The sequence below is a fragment of the Cuculus canorus genome, chromosome 1, assembly GCF_017976375.1.
Source record: "Cuculus canorus isolate bCucCan1 chromosome 1, bCucCan1.pri, whole genome shotgun sequence".
In the NCBI taxonomy this organism is placed as follows: Eukaryota; Metazoa; Chordata; class Aves; order Cuculiformes; family Cuculidae; genus Cuculus; species Cuculus canorus.
The window spans coordinates 164,279,376-164,299,950 of NC_071401.1; the positions used below are offsets into that span (position 1 = coordinate 164,279,376).

The 20,575-nt window shown below is 38.3% G+C and overlaps 1 protein-coding gene across 2 annotated transcripts in view; it reads left to right on the top strand.

Annotated features, from left to right (window-relative positions):
* TMTC2 (transmembrane O-mannosyltransferase targeting cadherins 2) overlaps positions 1-20,575 on the top strand; it is a 251,537-nt gene that overhangs the window by 134,056 nt on the left and 96,906 nt on the right. For both annotated transcript variants that reach the window (XM_054079749.1, XM_054079756.1), the window contains exon 3: positions 8,897-9,725. In XM_054079749.1, the coding sequence (XP_053935724.1) occupies positions 8,897-9,725 (829 nt within the window). The remainder of the gene's footprint in view (positions 1-8,896; positions 9,726-20,575) is intronic.

The following is a 20,575-nucleotide window of genomic DNA, read 5'->3' on the forward strand; positions in this document are numbered from 1 at the left end:
CTTATTGCCAGAAGCTTAATCTGGGATTAAATGACACTTTTGCTCATAAAATTAATTTCTGTTTGCATTTGTCAGTTAAAAAGAATGTATCTACTTATATTCTTATAGTAACTGATTTCCTCCCACTGCTATTAAACCAATTCTTAGGCTTTAGTTTTCCTTTATCGCCATCCTATTAGTGTAGGAAATAAGTGAAATGTGCCTTAATATTTTTTGGCAGTAGATTTGTAGGTAGGATTGTAGTATGTGGTCTTAAGAGCCTTTTTATACTTTGCTTCCTTTTTTTTCTTAAGCATGCCTGTAAGTTGTTAAAAAGGAGAACAGATTTTCTGTTCTGGTTTCAACCAGGATAGTGTTAATTTTCTTTCCAGTAGTGGCTGAGCTTTTGATATAGTATGAGAATAATGTTGATAACACATACTGGTTTAATTGTTGCCAGGTAAAGTTTATGCTTGGCTGGGACAGGGTTAATATTCTTCATAGCGGCTACTGTGTTTTAGAGTTAGTATGACAAGAGTGTTGATAATACATTGATTTTTTTTTTTTACTTGTTGCTAAGAAATCAAGGAGTTTTTCAGGTTTCCATACTCTGGTAGTGAGCAAAAGAATAAGAAGCTGGGAGAGAGCATAGCCAGGCACCTGACCCAAAAAAGATATTTGATACCATATAACATCATGCTCACTATATAAAGGGGAAGGTGGCTGGGGGCCAGGGTTCCCTGCGTGGGGATCATGACTTGGGGATGCGCTGGGTATTGGTCATTGAGTGGTAAGAAATTCATTGTGCATCACTTGTATATTCTATTATTATCCTTATTCTCTCTTCCTTTGTTGTCTTGTTAAACTGTCTTTATCTCAGCCCCTGAGGTTTTTTCCCTCCTCCTTCCCACCCCACCCACCCCCACCCCAGCATTCCTCCCCATCTGACAACAGAGTGGCTACATAGCCCTAGTTGCTGTCTGGGGTCAAAACCCATTTGGGTTTGGGACATTTCCTTTGGAAGAAGGAAACTCATATTAATCCGTTCAGGTGAGCAGGACTTACTGAACAGCACTTCATATAGGATAAATAGTTCAAAAGCATTATCAGGTCAAATTTATTTAATATAGTATAGGAGATACAAATGACATGGTGGGCCTCAACCTCGGGTATTCATTTTCAGGTGTGTTTTTTAGTGGAGAGGAGCGCGTTACTCTGCAGTGGATACAGGTTTTGCCTTCCTGGTAGGACCTGGGTAAAGCTTCCTTTCTCTTCAGAGCTCTGCAAGCTTACTCATCATGTTGCTCAAGCACAGTGCTAAGCTGTGCTGCCTATTTGAGCCATGCCACTCATACGTGAGACTGTCCTGTTTCCTTGTGGTCCACGTAGCAGAGGCAACCTGGTGCTCTTTTACACAGCTGGAATTTTCCCTTATTTTCCTTTCAACCTGTATGAATTGCTCTGCAGAAGGCATCTGCATAACCAATGCCAAGTCTCATAATCTTTTGCAATTGTGTGTGATATTTGAATTTCTTAGCCTGTTGATAGTAAGAATTTTTTAAAATTTCTAGCATATTTTTTTTGTCTCATTATAGAATCTTTTAAGTTGGAAAAGGCCTTTAAGATCATTGAGTCCAACTCTTCCTTTTGCAGATTCTTTCTTGGAATATTTACTTTTACTCTTTTCTCCTTTATATCTTTTTTATATCTTGTATGTTATCAAGCAGTTATAACATTATAGTGCTGACTTTTTGAATCAGTATTGCTGTTAGCATTCTCACTTGGTGAGCTTGAAATGTGATCATTAGCTAATGTAAATTGCTGACTTCGATGGCTCTATTCTACCAACTAGAAAGCTTGAATTATTATAATTTTTATTTTTATACCAAATAGAAACCAATTGTTTGATGTTGCAGTAAACCAATTGTTATGTTGTTTGATGTTGCAGTAAAGCTTTCAACACAAAATAAGTGTCTTTCTATGTTTTACTTTTACAACATAACGTATGCACATATCTGTGTGTAGAAGGATGCTTATGCAGAAGACGAGGAGGGCGGAGGAGGAAATGTAGCAAGAAAAACAATACAGTTTTTGCAGTATGGTTTCCAGGTTAGAAATAATTCATTGACTGTCCCAGATTGTTTTTTAACAATCTTTTCCTGGCGTTTTTTCTTTTTCTTTGCAGAAGTATTTACACACAGTAATTTTTAAGAAATAGGTTCTACGATAAGAGAATGTCTTATGGACAGAAGTGGCCAGCAATCACCTTTAAATTGATGGATACATGAAGAGTGCAAACCATTATTATAGAAGATTGGCAGGGTTTTTTTTTTGTTAGTGAAAATGGCATGGATTTACACATTTGCACAGTTGGGGGGGGTGGAGGAAAAAGAATGTTAGTTCACCAGAGGTGGTTTTTGGAAGTGTTTAGAAAATGCTAATGTGACTTGGGGAACAAAATGTGAGGATCATATTATCTAACAAATTGTGTGCCTTGGAGGGAAGTGAAATAAATGCAAAGACAAAGTAGGATTGCAGGAAACTCTAGTACTTAGTGCAGAAATTACCAGAGCATGGGTGGCTTATATTCTAGAAGGTCACAAGGAGAGAAATATGCTTATTTTCAGTTGAAATTCTGATGATAGTGTTACGATAATCAGAGAAGGTTATGCCCAAAAGTTGTCTCAAGAGACTGTGCAGTGCATTATTCTGTCTCTAAAACAAGGCTGATGGTATTTCTGTCTTTCTGTCAAGTTATGCATTTAATCTATTCTTAAAGGCAGCATAAAGCCACAGAGCCAAACTCCGTGGCAGATTTTTCCAACACATCCGTGTATCAAGCAGTGGAAAGCGTCTCTTGATAGCTGACCTGATTCTTCCTTTCTTGAACTGAAGCTTATTATTCTTATCTTTTGGACATGGATATAGATAACAGAATATTCCTTTCCTATTTGCAGCAGTCATTTATATACTAGAAGGCTGCTGTCATGTCTGAACTGCTTATATTAATTTTTGTCCTCGTGGGGCGTGTTTTTCGTGATCTCTAATCAGTCTCATTCCCCTTCTCTGACCTCTCTCCAGTTCCTCCATTTATTTCTGAAAGTTCTATGCTGGAACCAGAGACTTTTAAGATTTACTAGTATTGAGAAGGGGGAATGGATTACTTTGTATATCTTATAGAATGTCATCTCTAGCCTCAAAATGATGTTTAACTTTTTAGCAGTGGTTTAAGAGAATTGCTTGTGATCTGTGATAACCCAATGCTTCTCTGAAGAAGAGACGACTACTTGTTCCACATCTCCTATTTGCATGGCTTTAAGCAGGCTTGCCCCTTCCTTTTGTACAGGATTATATTATGTTATATGCAAGTTCATTTCTCTGTTTTTTGGAAGATCATTTGGAATTCCAGTTCTGCCTTTCATACCTGTTCATGAATGTTCATACCTGAACATTCAGTCATCTCTCAGCATTTTGACTAGTGCAGCAAGTGCAGCAGCCTTGCTTCACTGCAGAACTTCTCAAATGACATGGTGCTTATTAAATGAAATACAGATATGACTGCTGGACCACCTATCTACCTGTGTGCTGGCAACAGTAGTGTTGAGCAGCATTCCTGAGCAGTCTGGCAGTTCAGGAACGTGTTTTCGTCCCAGTGGGCTTCTACCCTCCTGTGTTAAGTGTTTGCTCTTGCAGATAGGTGAATTAACCCTGGGTAGGTATCCATAGCATCACCATTGTCGTGCTGCAGCTGGCTATGTAGACTTCTCAGAGAGCCTTCTCTATTGCACTGATCGTGCTCACAGATTTATCAAGCTAAGGTGGTCCCTTCTGCTCCTCTACTACCTTCAATCATTCATACAGTTTCTGCTCTTAGTGCAATTCATCTTTTCCCGTGTAGTCATTATAACTATTTTTTCAGCTAAGAGATCGGGGGTTTGATGTTGCTTTTTTTTTTTTTGGTTTAAAGTTTCATATTTAAGACTTAAAGATTTTAGAGGAAGACTATGGACAATTTCTAATACCATTGCTTATAACTCAAAGTAAGTTTTAGTAAGGTAAGTCAATATCAATAAGGAATGCTTAGCTTGTGCTACCTTCTAACTACAATAAAAAGTACAGAAGCTCTTCAGCTGTTTTAAGAGTCCACTGACTTCCTTGTTAAGGAAACGTTGTGTGGGTTCATAACACTGTAAATGAATGGCATTTAACATGTACTGTTGGTCACAATATTGAATAAGCTATAGACAGAGTTCCAGTTCAGAGGAAAACCAGATATTCAGGCCAGCTGTTGTTGTATCGCCAATATAAATGAGTGAACCTCATTTAAGTGGGTCATGCAAGTAGGAACAAACTGGGCAGGTGGAGACGGAGTGGTAAAGGCCAGTTCCAGTTCAGTACTATGACCTAGCAGGGATTGTGGCAAATAGCTTTGTTTCTGGTGTGGATATGTTTTGAACTCTAGTTCAGCTCGAACTTGGCTGAACAGTGATCCAGGAGCCTCTTACCTATCACGGAAACGAGATACTGTCAGTCTAGTAATTTGGCAGCGTTTTGCTGCACTGGGAAGCCCCAGTTCTCAATCCAATGTATTTTCAAGTAACTCTCAAGTTGGAAAAGAAACTCCTGTGAGTAATACCTAGTGACTTAACTGTTTTCTATTCTGCATTTCCTGTGTTCTAAAAATAACATTTTGTGTGTGCTCAGCCCTGGTAATTTTGATATCTGGACTGTCTTGACTATGTGCCATATTTAATGCTGCTTTGTGAAATGGACATGGTTAAAAGAATAGCGTCTTTGAAAATGCTTTGGATACAGCTTAGGTGATGACTGAGCTTTGGCAGGGGCTGCCCAATCAAGAAATCTGCTGCAGTGCCTTATTTAAGAGCAATATAATGGAGTGAGGAATTAGGATTTAATGCAAGGGAAATGTGCAGTGTGGGTGGGTCATGCAGATGGATTTTGGTAGGAAGATGAAAAAGGTTTCTGTAGTCACAAACACTAAAATTGCAGTGGTGATTCTTGACTGTTAGCAGGCAGGAGAGATGTTAAATCTGATCTAAATCAATGCTCATTTTTTCCCCAGATGAAAATGACTGCTTATGAAAGGTTAGAGGATTTATGGGGGTGTCAAAACATATGGCAGATGGGCTGGATTAGGGCTCATGAGTACAGTAATCCAAATCCTTTCTGCCAAGCATTACAGAGGATCTCTTCCTGCTGCTGGGCTACGCTAAATGTATGTGGTCAGAAGAACACAGGATGTCAGGAGGCTCAGAGGAAGAGTAGCTAGTGAAAGTGCTTATCAGAGTTCATATTGAAAGCACTTTCTTTGCAGGAAAAAGTCTACTGGGAAACTGATTATACTATTTAATTTTAATAAGTTGCTGTAACTGGGTTTGGTTTTTTGAGGATTTTTTTTCATTTTTTTTTTCCTTTGGTTTGCAAAGCCTGGAAGAAAGTAAAGCCTAAATGTGAGCTAAACCCTTTCTATTATCTGACTATATGAGTACAGAAGGATGAAACTGTGCGAAAGTCAGGAGTGGTGAAAGATGAGGAAAAGAAATGAATGCATTCCCCTTCTGAGGCTGTGATATCTATGTGATTTAAAAAAAAAAAAAAAAGAGGAAGAAAAGCATATCCTACTTGAAATTTTTGTGATGTAAGTTTAAGTGTTAGTCTTAATTTTTGTCTTGGTTTTGGATAGAGTCCAGAGGTCCTCGTCTGAAATCTGAAAATTCACAATGGCGTGTCACACGCAGGTTATTGGTAGCTGCAGTCAACTTGTAGCTATTTTTAAAAAGTTGTAAAGCTACTGGCTTTTGAGAATTCCTATGTCTCAAATAGTTTCTGGGGAAGGATGCAAAACATTTGTGTCTGAGGTAACAAGAGGATATTTGCACTGCACTCTTGTAGTCAGTTAATTAAGCTAAAGGATCCACCAGAGCTCCTTCTCTAGTTAACCAGTATTTTACAGCATGAGAAATAGATATGCTGCTGTGGAGAACTTCCTACTTGGATATCTCTGAGCTGCACAAGTAGATGCTTAGGTATTTCATCTGACATTGGTGTAAAATGATTTAAAAAAAGTAGAGTTAAGAGAGTTTTGTAAAACGATGAAGCACAGTATTGCATGTAGATATGTTATGTTCTTTGTAGAACCAGGAAACGTGAAGATCTGGACCTCAGAGGTCTTAGATTTAAGCTTAAAAGTAGGCTGCAGATAGTTACTCCAGCAGGGAGGATAGATTAGCTCTGAGATACAGATCGTTTGCATTCCAGGGCTAGGAGCCAGAGGCAAACTTTTCATTGTTACTGTTTTGTGATGTATGATGAAGATCTGAAAGTTTTTAGCAGTTTTCTCGTTAACCATGAGGAATGGCAATATCTGTTCTAGCATGGTTTTGTTGAAGAACTTTGTAATGTGAATTTTCTCAGTGTTTAATTGGAAAGTGCAATTGTTAGTTCTTTAAGAAAGGAAGATTTTCTCCCAGTTGCTAAGTATGTATTAATGAAATAACACAACAGTCTAAGTAGTCCCTGAAAGCTCACTTTTCATCTGTTAATGAATTTTCACTTGCTTAGTATTTGGGATGTCTTAGTCTTTCGAGTGGTATATAGTCTTCCAGCAAAGATCTGGTCTGAATTTCTAATTTCAACAAACAAATTAACTGAGCAATAAAACTCCATCTTCTACTTCCCAGCCACTTACTCTCTAAGCAGCCTCCTCTTAAGAGACTTTAGAAGGGTGTATAAAAAGAGGGAAAAAAGGGCACATTTAACATCTGAGCATTCTTCATATGCATATTAGAAGGAAAGGAGTTCGAAAATAATTGGGCTAGAGGTTTGGGCATAAAAATTTTCACGTAGCAAAGTATGACAGGAATAGAAAGACAGGATGAAGAGAGACATAAGGTTCTCTATTGAGGGTGTACATGCAAATCCATAAAAGCTGAAGAATCTTTTTATTCTAAATATAAACTTAGTTGGGAGTTTTGGTGATGACCAGTTTAGTTTGTAACATTAAAAGCATTTAAACAGACCTGGCATCCTGGGATGAACAGTATCTGTGATGAGTTGCTAAGTACTACCCAGCTTACAAATAAAAGTAGGTTGTTACAGTAGGCTTTCCAAGGAATATTTTCATCATAAAGTCTAGATGTTGGGTTCAACTGATTTATTACCAAAAAATTGTTGAATTTCCAGGACACAGAAATATACAAAAGCTAATAAATCAAACTAGAATTAATATAGCAAATGAAATATGTGGACTCTGGCTTTGCTTCATGTATAAAAAGTGCCAACATTTTTTCAGTGCTTTGGATATAAGTTCATAAATATTCTCATTTTAAATTTGTTTGTTCCCTACTAATGCCTCCATTGATTTCTTCTATATTACCTCAAAATTGGATGAATTAATCTAACTGCTATTAAATATTTTAAACTTCACAAGGAGAAGCTCTATAAAGAGATGAAAAGGAAAAATTTCTTACATGAGATAAATTATGATGACTAGACAGTGTTGTGTTACTGGAACATCGGTAACCTGATGGTAGAAAGCTATTAATAACTGAGCAGCACAATCATCTGTATTTCATGATATCATGGAGGGAGTTCCCCCAAAAAGGAGAAAAATGAACTGTTTGAAAGAAATATGATAAAATATTCCAGTGTGAGGTCCTGCTTCTGAATAACTGAGGAAACATTGAATAACCATCCCAAGAATGTGTAGTGTGAGATGGAGAAAACAGAGACCTAATCAAATGAGAAATATTTGACAAATGATTCTTTGTAATAACGGGGCAAAATATTATCAAAATGCTTACACTGCATCTGGAGCTATTTGGCAAATAGTTTTTCTTTTCTTACAAAAGGGGTCCAAGGAATTAAAATATAAACATACACATATTTTAGCTTTTACAGATTATTCTACAAAGAGAGAGTAATCCAAGCCAGCTTTCATTTAGGGCACCCATGTAATTGAGAGCAGAGCTTAAGCTCATCAGTTCTAGAAATAGGTGAGAAAAATCTTACTTCCTGATTCTTACTTAGGCAGAAATGGTGTGTTTCTGCAAGAATTTGAATAAGAAAGCAGTTTTGGATGCAGCAGGGGGGAATCCAACATCTCCAGCTGGCAAATGTTGACTTATTCCATAAATAGTGGAGGTTCTTCCGAGTTGCTAGCATGATTGTATGGGTTGGTGGAGGCATCTGCACGCTTCACATAATATTATTTAGAAGGTTATCAAGATGTGAAAGGTTTTAGAGCTCTTAATATGTTGCGCTTCAAGAAAAAAAACCCAATACGTTATTTGGCTGTGAGATGAAAAAATGAAGTGAGGCTTTTGGTAGTAGGCAGATCTAAAGGCTCCAGATGATCAGTGTATTTAATATGTTATGTCTTCCAGCTCCTACCTGGAATCTGTGTTTGTTTTACTTCTCTTGCCTTCTTGGAAAGCTTATTCGGCTCTTAGGTGAAACACCTGAGGAGAAACTTTAGTCAGGGAAAATTAAACTTTAAAACTTAAACTTTAAAAATAGTTAAGGCAAACTGCTGTTTTGGCCACAGCCATAAACAAAGAAAAGGGTTTTAAGGTTTCATAAATTCCTATAAAAGAGTTCCTATAAAGAGTTTTTGAAGTGTTACACAACTAAATCTTAAGCAAGTAACGAAAGTCCTAAGATCTCTAATGGCTTGAGCCTGACAGAGGCTTGATACAGCTTAAAAGAAAGAGTGTGTTCTTTTAGTCTATGATCAACATCATAGCCCAACATTTTGTGATCCAAATGATTTTTCCATTACAAACAAAAAGTAAAAATAGAATTATATCAGATATTTCTCAATTCCTTTGGCTTACAATATACAGAAGTAAACACCTGGTGGTGATTTATACTCATGATTTTATTTTTTTTTTTTCAGAGAAAGAATTTGACTCTCTCCTTCAGCATTGGTTTGTTGACCTCCTGGGGGACTGCACTGCTGGGTATCCGCTTATACTGGATGGGCAACAAACCCCCAAGTTTTTCTAATTCTGACAACCCAGCAGCTGACTCGGATAGTTTTCTCACACGTACGCTGACCTTCTTTTACCTGCCAACCAAGAACCTCTGGCTGTTGCTGTGCCCGGATACCCTCAGCTTTGACTGGTCTATGGATGCTGTGCCTCTTCTGAAAGCAGTCAGCGACTGGAGGAATCTACACACTGTGGCCTTCTATGCTGGACTCCTCCTCCTTGCCTACGTTAGCTTGAAGGGCTCCAGCGATGAGAGAGAATGCAATGGGAGAATTGTAATGAACGGCAAGCAGAACGCTAATGGGCATAGCTGCCACTCAGAGATGGAGTATAAGACACTGGAGGTGAAGTCAAGCTTTGTATCAAAAGAAGAGAATGGTTTAAAAAAGCATGAAATGCAGAAACTGCAGCTTCCTTCAACTGAGAACATTGTCATTCTGTCCCTGTCTTTGTTAATAGTGCCCTTTATTCCTGCCACAAACCTATTTTTCTATGTTGGCTTTGTAATAGCAGAGCGTGTGCTGTATGTTCCTAGTATGGGCTTCTGCCTGCTGGTTACAGTAGGTGTCAGGGCCCTTTATGTCAAAGCCCAAAAGCGCTTTCTGAAGAACTTGGTTTTTTGTTCCACTGCTGCATTAATTGTTTTCTATGGACTCAAGACTGTGGTCAGGAATGGGGACTGGCAGAATGAGGAGATGCTGTATAGGTCAGGGATAAAAGTAAACCCTGCTAAAGGTAATTTTTGTTTTTTTATGGTTAATGTTTTATTTATTCCTATCCATCTTTGTCTTTGATTTATATGATTTTATTAGCTGTATCTAAAGGCGATACGTCAAGAAATGTTCTTTTAAGTTGCAGTAGTATGTACATTAGTAAAAAATGAGGAAAAGCAGGTATGTTTCTTGATTAGGTGTTACAGGTTTGGCATTAACATGGAGAAAATGAGACCCTAAGGTAAGATGACACTTTATTTTTCATTGATCTTAGTTCTGCATTTTAGAATTAAAGATTTATTATTAGTATTACAGAACCCACCCTGGTAACTCTCCATTTGGAGTGTATCTAAAACATTAATTAAAGTTTTTCATATGTTCATCAAATGTTCTGTTCTATATGACTAGAAAGTATAAGGAATGGTAAAGGACAGCATCAGGGAGGTGCTGGTTTTTTATTTCATCTCATGCAAATAACGTCAATACTACATAATAAAAATGAGGAAATGAGGTCATGTTATTCAGTCTAGGAAATGTCTGTAGTTTGTCCTGCATACAAGTACTGTAAAGAGGTATTGTCAAACACTTACGCCTTCATGTTAACGTATAAGTGTCAGGTATTCATAATAATGCCCAGCTACCTCTCACAGGGTATATCTATGCTGTAATGAAATGTGACTACAGCTAGTGTAAACACATCCAAATGGGCAGTAAACTAGTTTGGGGATCAGTAACAATGTTTAGCTGTGGCTCTGTGGTTTCAGCATATACGTCAGATCCAGCTGGGATCCTAAACTCCGTGCTGCCTGGCTGTACTGCTCTTGGCACATGAGCAAGTTTATATGAGAACGATCAAAATACCACCTGTGAGTGCAGTGTAGGCATTGACTAAGCCTTTGTTATTCACAATTCATGAGAAGTGAGAAGGGATAACTTGATTGCTTTGCCTTTCTGTGAAAGAAAAATTTGACAGCTCTTGAACATATTGCTCTTGAGTTTTTCCAGTTCTCTGCTCAGAAGCCCATTATATGATGCAAAGTAGTCTGCTGACAGAGGAGTGCTTCTCTGTTAGACAGTTATCATGCACAGTCTAAAAGCTGTGATAGTAGGAGGCAAATGCAGGTGTTCCTGTGAGCTGATAGGGAGTGAAAAAGTAGATTGGGCAGATAAGATGCCTTGCAAAGCGGCATTATAGTAGCTTTTCTATTGCTAGTCTGATTTTGTAACTCTTCTTCATATGCTTCCTTGCCCTGGCTAAAATTATTAAGCTTGTTGCTGCAGTAAGTGACTTTTTGTTAACTGTGAACAGGAACATCCTATTTCTTTTACTTATTTTTAAAACTAGAGCAGGAGGGCAAGAAATGAAGAGAAATAACTGAGCAGCAATACAGCGCACCAGAGTGGTTGTATGATGCTGTGAGACTTACCAGTTTAGTGATGATATAAAGCTTGCATTAAAACATTGGCATTCCTTGGAAGAAAAAAAATTATATGTGCATTAGATTAGTTAATGTATGTTCCATTTTTGTCCTTGGAGATCCCCAGATATCCTAAGTTGTGTTAATAGTTGTCTGCTTGCTTTGAGACAGATTTTGTTATTTAAAAAAATAAATTCTAATTTTTGTTCAATAGTAGGATTGACTGCGGCATTGTCTGGAAATCAGACTCCTGGGTATTATGCTCCCAAAAGACAAGGCAAGCTATTTTCATCATACACATCTCTGTATTCACAGACTTGTGTATATATGATTGTCTCGTTTCCTGACATATAAGCTGACACTAAGTTTCTTTTAAGGTATGCAAAAGCAAAGACAGCACGTCAGTGTGGTAATATAGACATGACTGAGCTGACTGTAAATCTCCTTAAAATATCCTGTTAACTTTCTGCTGAATATTTAGTAGCCCACACACAGTGTAACAAGGCTGGGTATCAGAAACTCCCAGCTAAAGCGACCTGTCACACAACTCTATTCATTATTGTGAATACTTCCTAGATTATCTCTGGCTTTGGCTATGCTAATTTTATTTTCTATTTCTCATACAATCAGGCAAGCCTGACTGGGCTAGACTGGCTGCCAATCCCTCCAAAGAACTAGGAGATCAACAATTCGAACTACTTTTCAGTAATTAAATGAGGTTGACGTAGGAAAAACAATTTATTTTTGTTTGCCTCTTTTTTTTGTTGAGTTTTATGAATACTAGTGATAAATAGGCTATTCAGACAGTGAGACAATGGACTGCTCAGTCAAACAGTAGAGTGAAGTGTTTTCCTTTCTTTTCGACTGTTAAGAAGAGGCTTCTATTCCTCATTTCTCTGTTTTCCTGGACTTGCAGCCATTCCTCCCCGTGAGTATTTCCTTACTTCTGGTCACTTTTGAACAGTGGGATCATTTTTCCTGATGGTTCTGCTTAGAAGTATAACCTCTGCTGCTGGGGGACTTTCAGGTGAAGTTGTACAGCGGCTTCTTCATCAGTGCCTTGCTAGCACTTTCTTCTGGCCCCCTCATGGGCACCTTGCAGGCAGAGAAATAGCATTCTGCCTCAGGTGAGAAAGGTTCTACCCCCCTCAGGCAGCCACAGGCTTTCTGCAATTTACGTTTCTTTGGGCTTCTCTTGAGAGCCACTGACAATGAGGAAAAAATGCTTCTCTCTCGAAAAAGCCTGAAATACACCACGGCAGAATCAAGTGAGTAGAAGGTGATAATGCCACCCATGAGGCGTCATGCACGTGCTCGCTTTCCTGGCTGCCTCTCTCTGTGCAGAAGGCGGCTGCTGACCCTTAGCTGGTGGAGCTGTAATAACGACTTGGGATGCGTTACCTGCATCTGTTATTGGGCCTCTTGATCTACCATTTTGGTTATGACTAGTATTTCAAATATCTTTAAAGTGATCTGAGGCTTGCCTTGTTATACTTTGTCAGCACCTGAAGGAAAAATAGGCAAGATTGATTAGTGTAGTTTATGGATCCTGAAGCAGCTGTATACGTGTTTTGACACTAGGAAGAAAAAGTTGCAAGGGTTTCTCTGTGCTGCCCTCAACATAATGAGCAGCCCAACTGATACAAAACAGCTCACATTATTTGAGTGTTTTTATATAGTGAAGGAAGCCTCCCAAAATGTGAAAACAAACAAAAAAGTTAAAAACAGGTGGTAGCTGTCGTATCTTTTTTTCAATTAGACTGAAAATTATTCTGTAGTGATGATTACTTAATGTTTAATATAAAATTATAATGATATGCAAAATAATTGTTCTCATTACATCATGTTATCTCTAGTTTTCTCTGTAGTACCAAAAGTAGGCTTCAAAAAGCATGACCTTTTTCCTTCAGGCAATTTTATACCTTGCAGTCCACATCATAATGATCTTTGATGTTCAGATAAATTTGCTGTACTATTAAAGACAGTGATTAAAGAACTAGAAAATAAGAGACAGACTTAGATTGTTCGACTGCTGCAGAGGTATTAGTTGCTTGGTCACATTTACTGATGACATTTTAGTCTGTTGGTGTTGCTGTGACATTTCTAACTTAGCTTTGAAGATCCTTCCCAGGCATAGTTGACCTGGTACAACAATGAGCTGCTTAATTCTAACCACTCAGTCAAGTCTTTCTAAATTCATATATGTGACTGCTCTTTTTGCAATGGAACGTGCAGCAAGAAACAAATACTAGGCTGCTTCCAAAAGTGGTATTACCACGTTATTGTGGTAATAGACCTGGTACAGACCTACGTTCCCTGTTTTGTACATGGCTCTGGTGTTAGATATCATTGCAGCTTGTGGCTTCAGAACCAGATGCTCTGATGTTTGTTGTTGATGTTTGTTGTAGTTCTGATAGGTGGTTAAGTGGTTGACACAGACTAAAAATGAATAAGTATTTGTTTATTGTGAAATCATTCAGATCATCTGTGATTTACAGTTAATATTACCTCTTACAGTCGTACTTTGAGTTAAGAATCCTGTTCTTAGCATCTTGTTTTTTACATTGACTACCCTTATGATAAGACCCCAAAACATATTTCTGACAGAGAATAATATAGAAGTTGTTAAATATGTATATAGAGAGCCACATTTCTTTTATCTTTCCACTCTTTCTCTTACTTCCAGCTCTTATGAATGTGAATCGCTCATTTTTGCTTAATGTTTTCAGAAGATATTCTAATACTAAAATACTCTTCTACACCACAGTGTTCCTTTTTGCTTTCCTACTTGGAGCTCTTTCTTCGTTTGCAACAGAGTTGTGAGATCCTCCTGCTGTATTTGTGCCTGTAGGAGATCTACAGAACTTCCTTTTTTTTTTTTTTTTTTTTTTTTTTGGCATAACATTCAGTCTTGATCAGTTTTATTCCCTGGAACTTCACGGATAACACCTCTCCTTTACTCCTTTTCCTTCTTCCTTCTCTCCCCTTCCTTCTTTCTATCTCTCCCCTTCCTTCTTTCTTTTTCTCCCTTTCCTTCTTTCTTTCTCTCCCTTACCTAGTACAGGATTGGTAAAGACTCCTTCTGAATGCATGTGTGAATGTCAAGATAGAAATATGAAGCTTGGATTATGAAGCATCTTAGTTAAAAACTGTATGGAGTAGCTGTATACTCAACTAAGCAGTCATAACAGAAGTAGCAATTGTATTTTTGTTTCATTTGTAGTTTTCATGTCATTTTATAGAATTAGTTTACTGTTTAGTTTGGTAATACCATCTGCTAAATAAAATTTAAAAAATTCTTAAAGTAGAACTTAGAATTTAGTTTCTGTAACATCATTGATGTAGCGTAATACCTACCTTTTGATCGAAACTTAAAAAAACCCCAACCAAACACCTCTTTTTTTTTAATACTTTTTAAAACACCAGATTTTTTTTCTCCATGTTGAATAGTTTGTAGTGTTAATTTCCTCTTTATTTTTCCATTACTAATGGAACAAGCCACTGTATTTGTATTCAGGTGTTTAGTGTAGACAAGGAGGAAAAAAGAATCATATGAGTTATTTTTATTCTGTTTGAAGAAATTCATCATTCTTATAAATGCACCCAAATTTGTTTCTACCCAAGAGCTTCTCCTCCGATTAAAAAAAAAATCCGTAGCTGTCACTGTAAAGATTGTATGCTCTAGTTCTGTGCACTTGGGTAGAAGTAAACAGTAGAAGCTGCTTCCATCTGATTTGACAGCTTGCTGCTGTTATCCTTATCTACTCTTAGAAAATGATTTCTTGCTAACAGTAGCTGTCAGTAAGAGGTCCCTTCTTCAATAGACAATGAAATTACCAGCTAGTAGTGCATCAAGAAAAAATAGTTTTAATACCGTATAGTTAACTAGTTAAAGAAACAGAATTTCCCTCAAACAGAAAGGATGCAATAAACCAGTATTTTCCATGATTATCAGTATTTTTCCATCAGTAGCGCTGACTGGTGGCAAAAGGAGAAGGAATATTTTAAGGTATGTTATTCCTTGAATATGCTTAGTATTAAGAGCTTACACTGTACTGACAAGTTTGATTCTCTTGCAATACCTTTATAGCTTTGTTTTTGATAGCTCTGGTGCACAGCTAGTTCTTCACGCTTTTTTATTCCTCCTAACCAGAGTATTTTGATGAACACCACATTGGGCATTTCAAAATATTTTGAGCATTTGGGATTACATTTCAATGTTTTAATGCATATATTCATTTTTATGTGCAACTTCTCAGTAAGTCTCCAAATCATCTTTGGGCCAGCAGCCCAAAATATAACTCTTTATTGTTCCTTTGGTTCATTTGACTTCAATAAAAATAAAATCACTCTAAAAGTGGGAAAGGTCTTACTCAAATAACATTGCAGTGAGTAGTAAGTGCTGATTTTGAAAAGCAAAGCTTAGGAGAGGAAGTAATTTTTTTTGCTACAGATTGATGTAAATGGGCAGATTTGAAAAATGTAAAACCTGCTAATAATTATGCATAGAATTTTTACATATTACCACTACTTAAAAATATCAGTGATATGAGCATACCATCTGGAACTAGGTATTTGCCAGTTCGTTATAATTTTGCTAGTGAGCTCTTTAGCCTTTGAACATTAGAACATAGCATCAACTAATTGTCTGTCTTCCCAAAACCTTCAATACAACCCTCTGATAATTGACCTTTTGACTAAATGTTTAGGGATATTTTCCTTGACTTCTATTATTATTTTCAGCTTTGGTCAGAAACTTAAGTTTGGCTGTTTTTAAATGAAGAAATTACTTTAAGGGTAGTATACCTTCTGTCAGTATTATAAAATGTTTCCAACCATCAGTAATAACTCTTGTAGCAGCTACTGTATGGGGAAATGCACTTGATAATGAAAGGATCTTATGTAAGTAAAAAATTCAGAGGTTATAGTTTAGATTACCAACTATAGTTTTAAATATATTAAACCTATATGGCCATGTAAGTCTGTTATTACCTTGTACAAATGATGTAGGGCTATACTGTGGTGTATTTGGTGTCTATTCATAACAAAAAACGGAATTTGAAGAATAAATGTTGTACAGGATGCTTCAGAGTTCTTGAAATAAATAGGAAATACATTTTCTGTCTGCCACTCCTAACACCTTTAAAAAGAAAGCTCAACTAGTAAATAAAAAGACTACTCTGTGAAAATGGTGTAGGCCTCTCAAAATGGGTGGTACTGCTGCTCTGAGTGATCAGAAAGTGTGATGGCCATTAGTAAGTTGTTAGGGAAACAGCCATAGTTATCTAGAGCATTTCAGCATGCCACAGGCAGCCCAGCCTCAGCAGAACGGCCTGGTTATACCAAATATGTTGGAGAGCTGAAAGTAAGTGGTTTACACTTCAGTTCAAAGTCTGAATTTATCCTCCAGTGACAGTGTTTTTTTCTTTTGGTTCTTAAGTAGTGCTGTAAATTCCTCTGAAACCGAAGTCACTGTGGGATATCTTCTCCTTCAGCAAGATACCAGAAAGCCCAATATTCTTCCTTGATATATATATATAGAGGACTGGAAACAAGGTTACTAACCTTTTTTGGTTTTGTTTTTGGTTTTTTTTTTTTCTTCCTTTAAATGCAGTCCAACAGCATCTCTAATCTGTGAATCTTAAATAGCAGAGGGATAGGAAGGGAATCTGTTATGAACTACTAGCTAGCCTTTTTTTCCCCCTTGTGTATACTAAGAATTTAAAGAAATAAACAATTTTGAGACATGGACTCCATTACCCTATTTTGAGACGTGGACTCATCAGACTGTTATTTCTTCCCTCACCTTCCCTGAGGTGCTCTGTAAATGCATTCAACAAACTCATTTGTGCTAAACACTACTGTGCAAAAAACCTCCATCCCTGTTTGAGGAGGGTTTAGCTTTGGCCAAATGGGGGTTTTTTAGCATGTCAAGTGAAAAGGATAAAGTTTGGTATTTTCTTTCCTAGAAAATTATAGATTTTATTTTGTAGTTTGATTGAAAATCAGACCTTCAGTCCATATCCATGTGTTTAATGGAAGTAGCCTGATTTTTTATTATTTATTTTTTTTTTTGGATAGCGAGAGTTACTGTTAGAGGAAAACTTAGCCACCTTCCTGGGCAGCCTGTTCCAGTGCCTGATAATCCTTTCAGTAAAGAAATTCTTCCTGATGTCTAATTTGAACCTCCCCTGGTACAACTTGAGGGCATTTCCTCTCATTCTGTCACCTGTCACTTGGGAGAAGAGACCAACACCCACCTCGCTACCATCTACTTCCGGATGGTTGTAGACAGCGATAAGGTCTCCCTTCAGCTTCCTTTTCTCCAGGCTAAACAACCCCAGTTCCTTCAGCTGCCTCTCGTAAGGCTTGTCATCCATCCCCTTAACCAGCTTCACTGATTGTGTCTGAATGTGCTCCAGCATCTCAGTGGCCCTCTTGTAGTGAGGGGCCCAAAACTGAACTCAGTATTTGTGGTGGAACCTCACCAATAAGGAGTACAGAGACACAATATCTTCCCTGGTCCTGCTGGCCATGCTGTTTTTGATACAGGCCAAGATGCCATTGGCCTTCTTGGCCACTTGGGCACACTACTGACTCATATTCAGTCAGCTGTCAACCAACACCCCATCATCCTTCGCTGCCGGCAGCTTTCTAGCCACTGTTCCCCAAGCCTGGAGCACTGGATAGCATTGTTGTGTCCCAAGTGCAAGACCCAGCATCTGGCCTTCTTAAACCTCATCCCGTTGGTCTCAGCACATCAGTATAGCCTGTTCAGATCCCCCTTTGGAGCGTGTTTGTTTAAATGTGTTAATCATCTAATTGCTTCATTATTTTACTTTTTTTCAGAATGTGTCAACTGTGAGAAATTTTCTTTACATGCTGATTTTCACCATGAGTTACATGTCCTCATTTTCTTATCTGTAATGAATTTCATACCAGTACACACTGAGGTCCCATTACATAAGTCCCGTAGAGAGAAAAACCTCTAATGTGAACAAGACAGTAATTTCCACACATGCCTCTTTATACCTCTTCTGGCAGTAAAAAATCCCAGTGTAGACAGATAAATACAAAATCTTTCATTAAGGTTTCTAATACCCTTCCTTTGTAACAGGGAGTTTTATTAGTGCTCAAGCTTGGACTCATCGTTGCCAGCACTCACACGTGCAAAAGTTAAACGATGTTTGATGCAGTTATAGTATGCACAAAAGGCTTGCACATAGTTTTGTTTGAAATTACAGAAAAGTTCACCAAATAGAGGGACTGAGTGCTCAATGTCCTTTCCTTCTCTTAGCTTGGATGCTCTAGCACTGAACTTTTCTTTAGGTTCTTAGAACACAGTAGATATTTGGAATGTGAACTATTAAAGACACTACTTCATCATATTCGTGTCTTCAGTTTCACTGATGGCAAAAGATGGATAAAGTCATTTTATGACCCATCTTCTTCCCTGCCACCTGTATTTCCATACCAATGTGGATATGTATCATCTGACAAAGTTTCACAGGCTCTGTCTTACCTTGGTAATTTAAAACAAAACAAACAAAGCCATACAACCTCAAGTGTCATGAAAAGCCTGCTTTCTGGATATACACTAACTTGCCTTTTTGAAGTCTGACGTATGTCGTTTGAGAACTCTTTTTGAGTCTCTTAGTTTGACAAACCCTAGCACTGATTTCCCCTCCTGTGGCTCCTCTGGCACATTTCCAGGACACTGTTCTCTCCATTCTCTTTCCCTGGAAGGAAGCCAATGTGATCCATCTTCTTTTAGGTTTGAGGACCAGGGCTGTCATTTCAGTTGGTTAAGTGCACTCTTCCATTTCCGCAGGAAGGCTGCCTTACGGTTCACCACTTAGGACATGTGATGCTATTGGAATATAGCATAGATAATTTTTTTTTTAGAACGATGCCTGCCTTTTAAAAGTTACATAATTTGATAGATTTAGTATGTGGTCACCTCCTTGCCTGGGTCAATTTTGTGCTCTAAAAGAGTTTCTCAGAGTTAATCTTGTGGTGTCTGGGGTCCCTGGTGTTCTTCTCTTCCAATTGTAGTTTTCTGCTGCTTTGTTCTCTTCTCGCTTTCTTGAACAACTCGAATCTACCACCTCTACAAAATACAATTCCTTATGAGACTTTTGGATCGGCTTTGGTTCACTGCTTAGTTCCTGACCCTTGTGAAGTTTCATGCCATGGGAACTATTGGCAGTAATTACTTACATGGTTTACACAGTTGCAGTACACACATAGCTGATGAAGCTGCTCGTTTTGAATGGATCGGACTCTGTTGTATCTCAGAAAAGTGACTAGATTAGATGTTGAAAGTACTATAGTCTGCTTTTTTTTTTTTCTCTTCTAACCTGGGTCAGTTTATTGTTATGATTCTTATCGTAGCCTTCCCAAAAATCCTTCTAGTGTGAGGGCTGGCAAACCTGAATGGACAGGAGAGCGGTAGGTGCATGAATTCTTTAAAATGGTAATTCCACCAGAGTTGCTGTGTCATGAAAAACTACTCTGAAGTAACCTCCAGCAGCTATCTCTTTTGACGATGGGATTTCCACTGAAATAAAATATGATTGGGGCTTATCAGCCTCTTGTTTACTACCTGTCAGATGAAAAGCTGTTTCCTGATGTGTGGTTTTGTGCCAGTGTAGCTCCCAAGATAGAAAACCATTGCATTGTCAACAAGTCTGTGATCATGCAGTAGTTTTAGCTTAATCAGAATATCTACATCAGAGTTGAAACATTATACGAAAGTGAACTGTCCAAAGAGTGAGATGCGGGAGGATGTGCAGGTCAACCAGGACCATTCAGCATGGATTCATGAAGTTCAGGCCCTGTTTGACCAAGCTGATCTCCTTTTATGACCAGGTGACCTCCCTGGTGGATGAAGGAAAAGCTGTGGATGTTATCTACCTGGATTTGAGTAAAGCCTTTGATACTGTCTCCCACAGCATTCTCCTAATTTGCTGCCAGCTTCTTGGCTTAGACAAGTGTATGCTTCACTGGGTTGAAAAACTGACTGGATGGCTGAGCCCAGAGAGTTGTGGTGAGTGGAGATGAATCCAGTTGGCGGCCATTCCCAAGTGGTGTTCCCCAGGGCTCAGTGCTGGGGCCAGTCTTGTTTAATATCTTTTATCAATGACCTGGATGAGGTGATTGAGTGCTCCCTAAGTGAGTTTGCAGCTGATATCAAATTGGGTGGGACTGTCCATCTGTTTGAAGGAAAGAAGGCTCTGCAGAGAGGCCTGGACAGGCTGGATCGGTGGGCCAAGGCCAATTGTATGAGATTCAACAAGGCCAAGTGCTGCATGTTCCACTTTGGTCACAACCCCATGCAACACTACAGGCTTGGGGAAGTGTGGGTGGAAAGCTGCCCAGTAGAAGAGGACTGGAATAGGGGTGCTGTTTGTCAGCCAGCAGAATATGAGCCAGCAGTGTGCTCAGGTGGCCA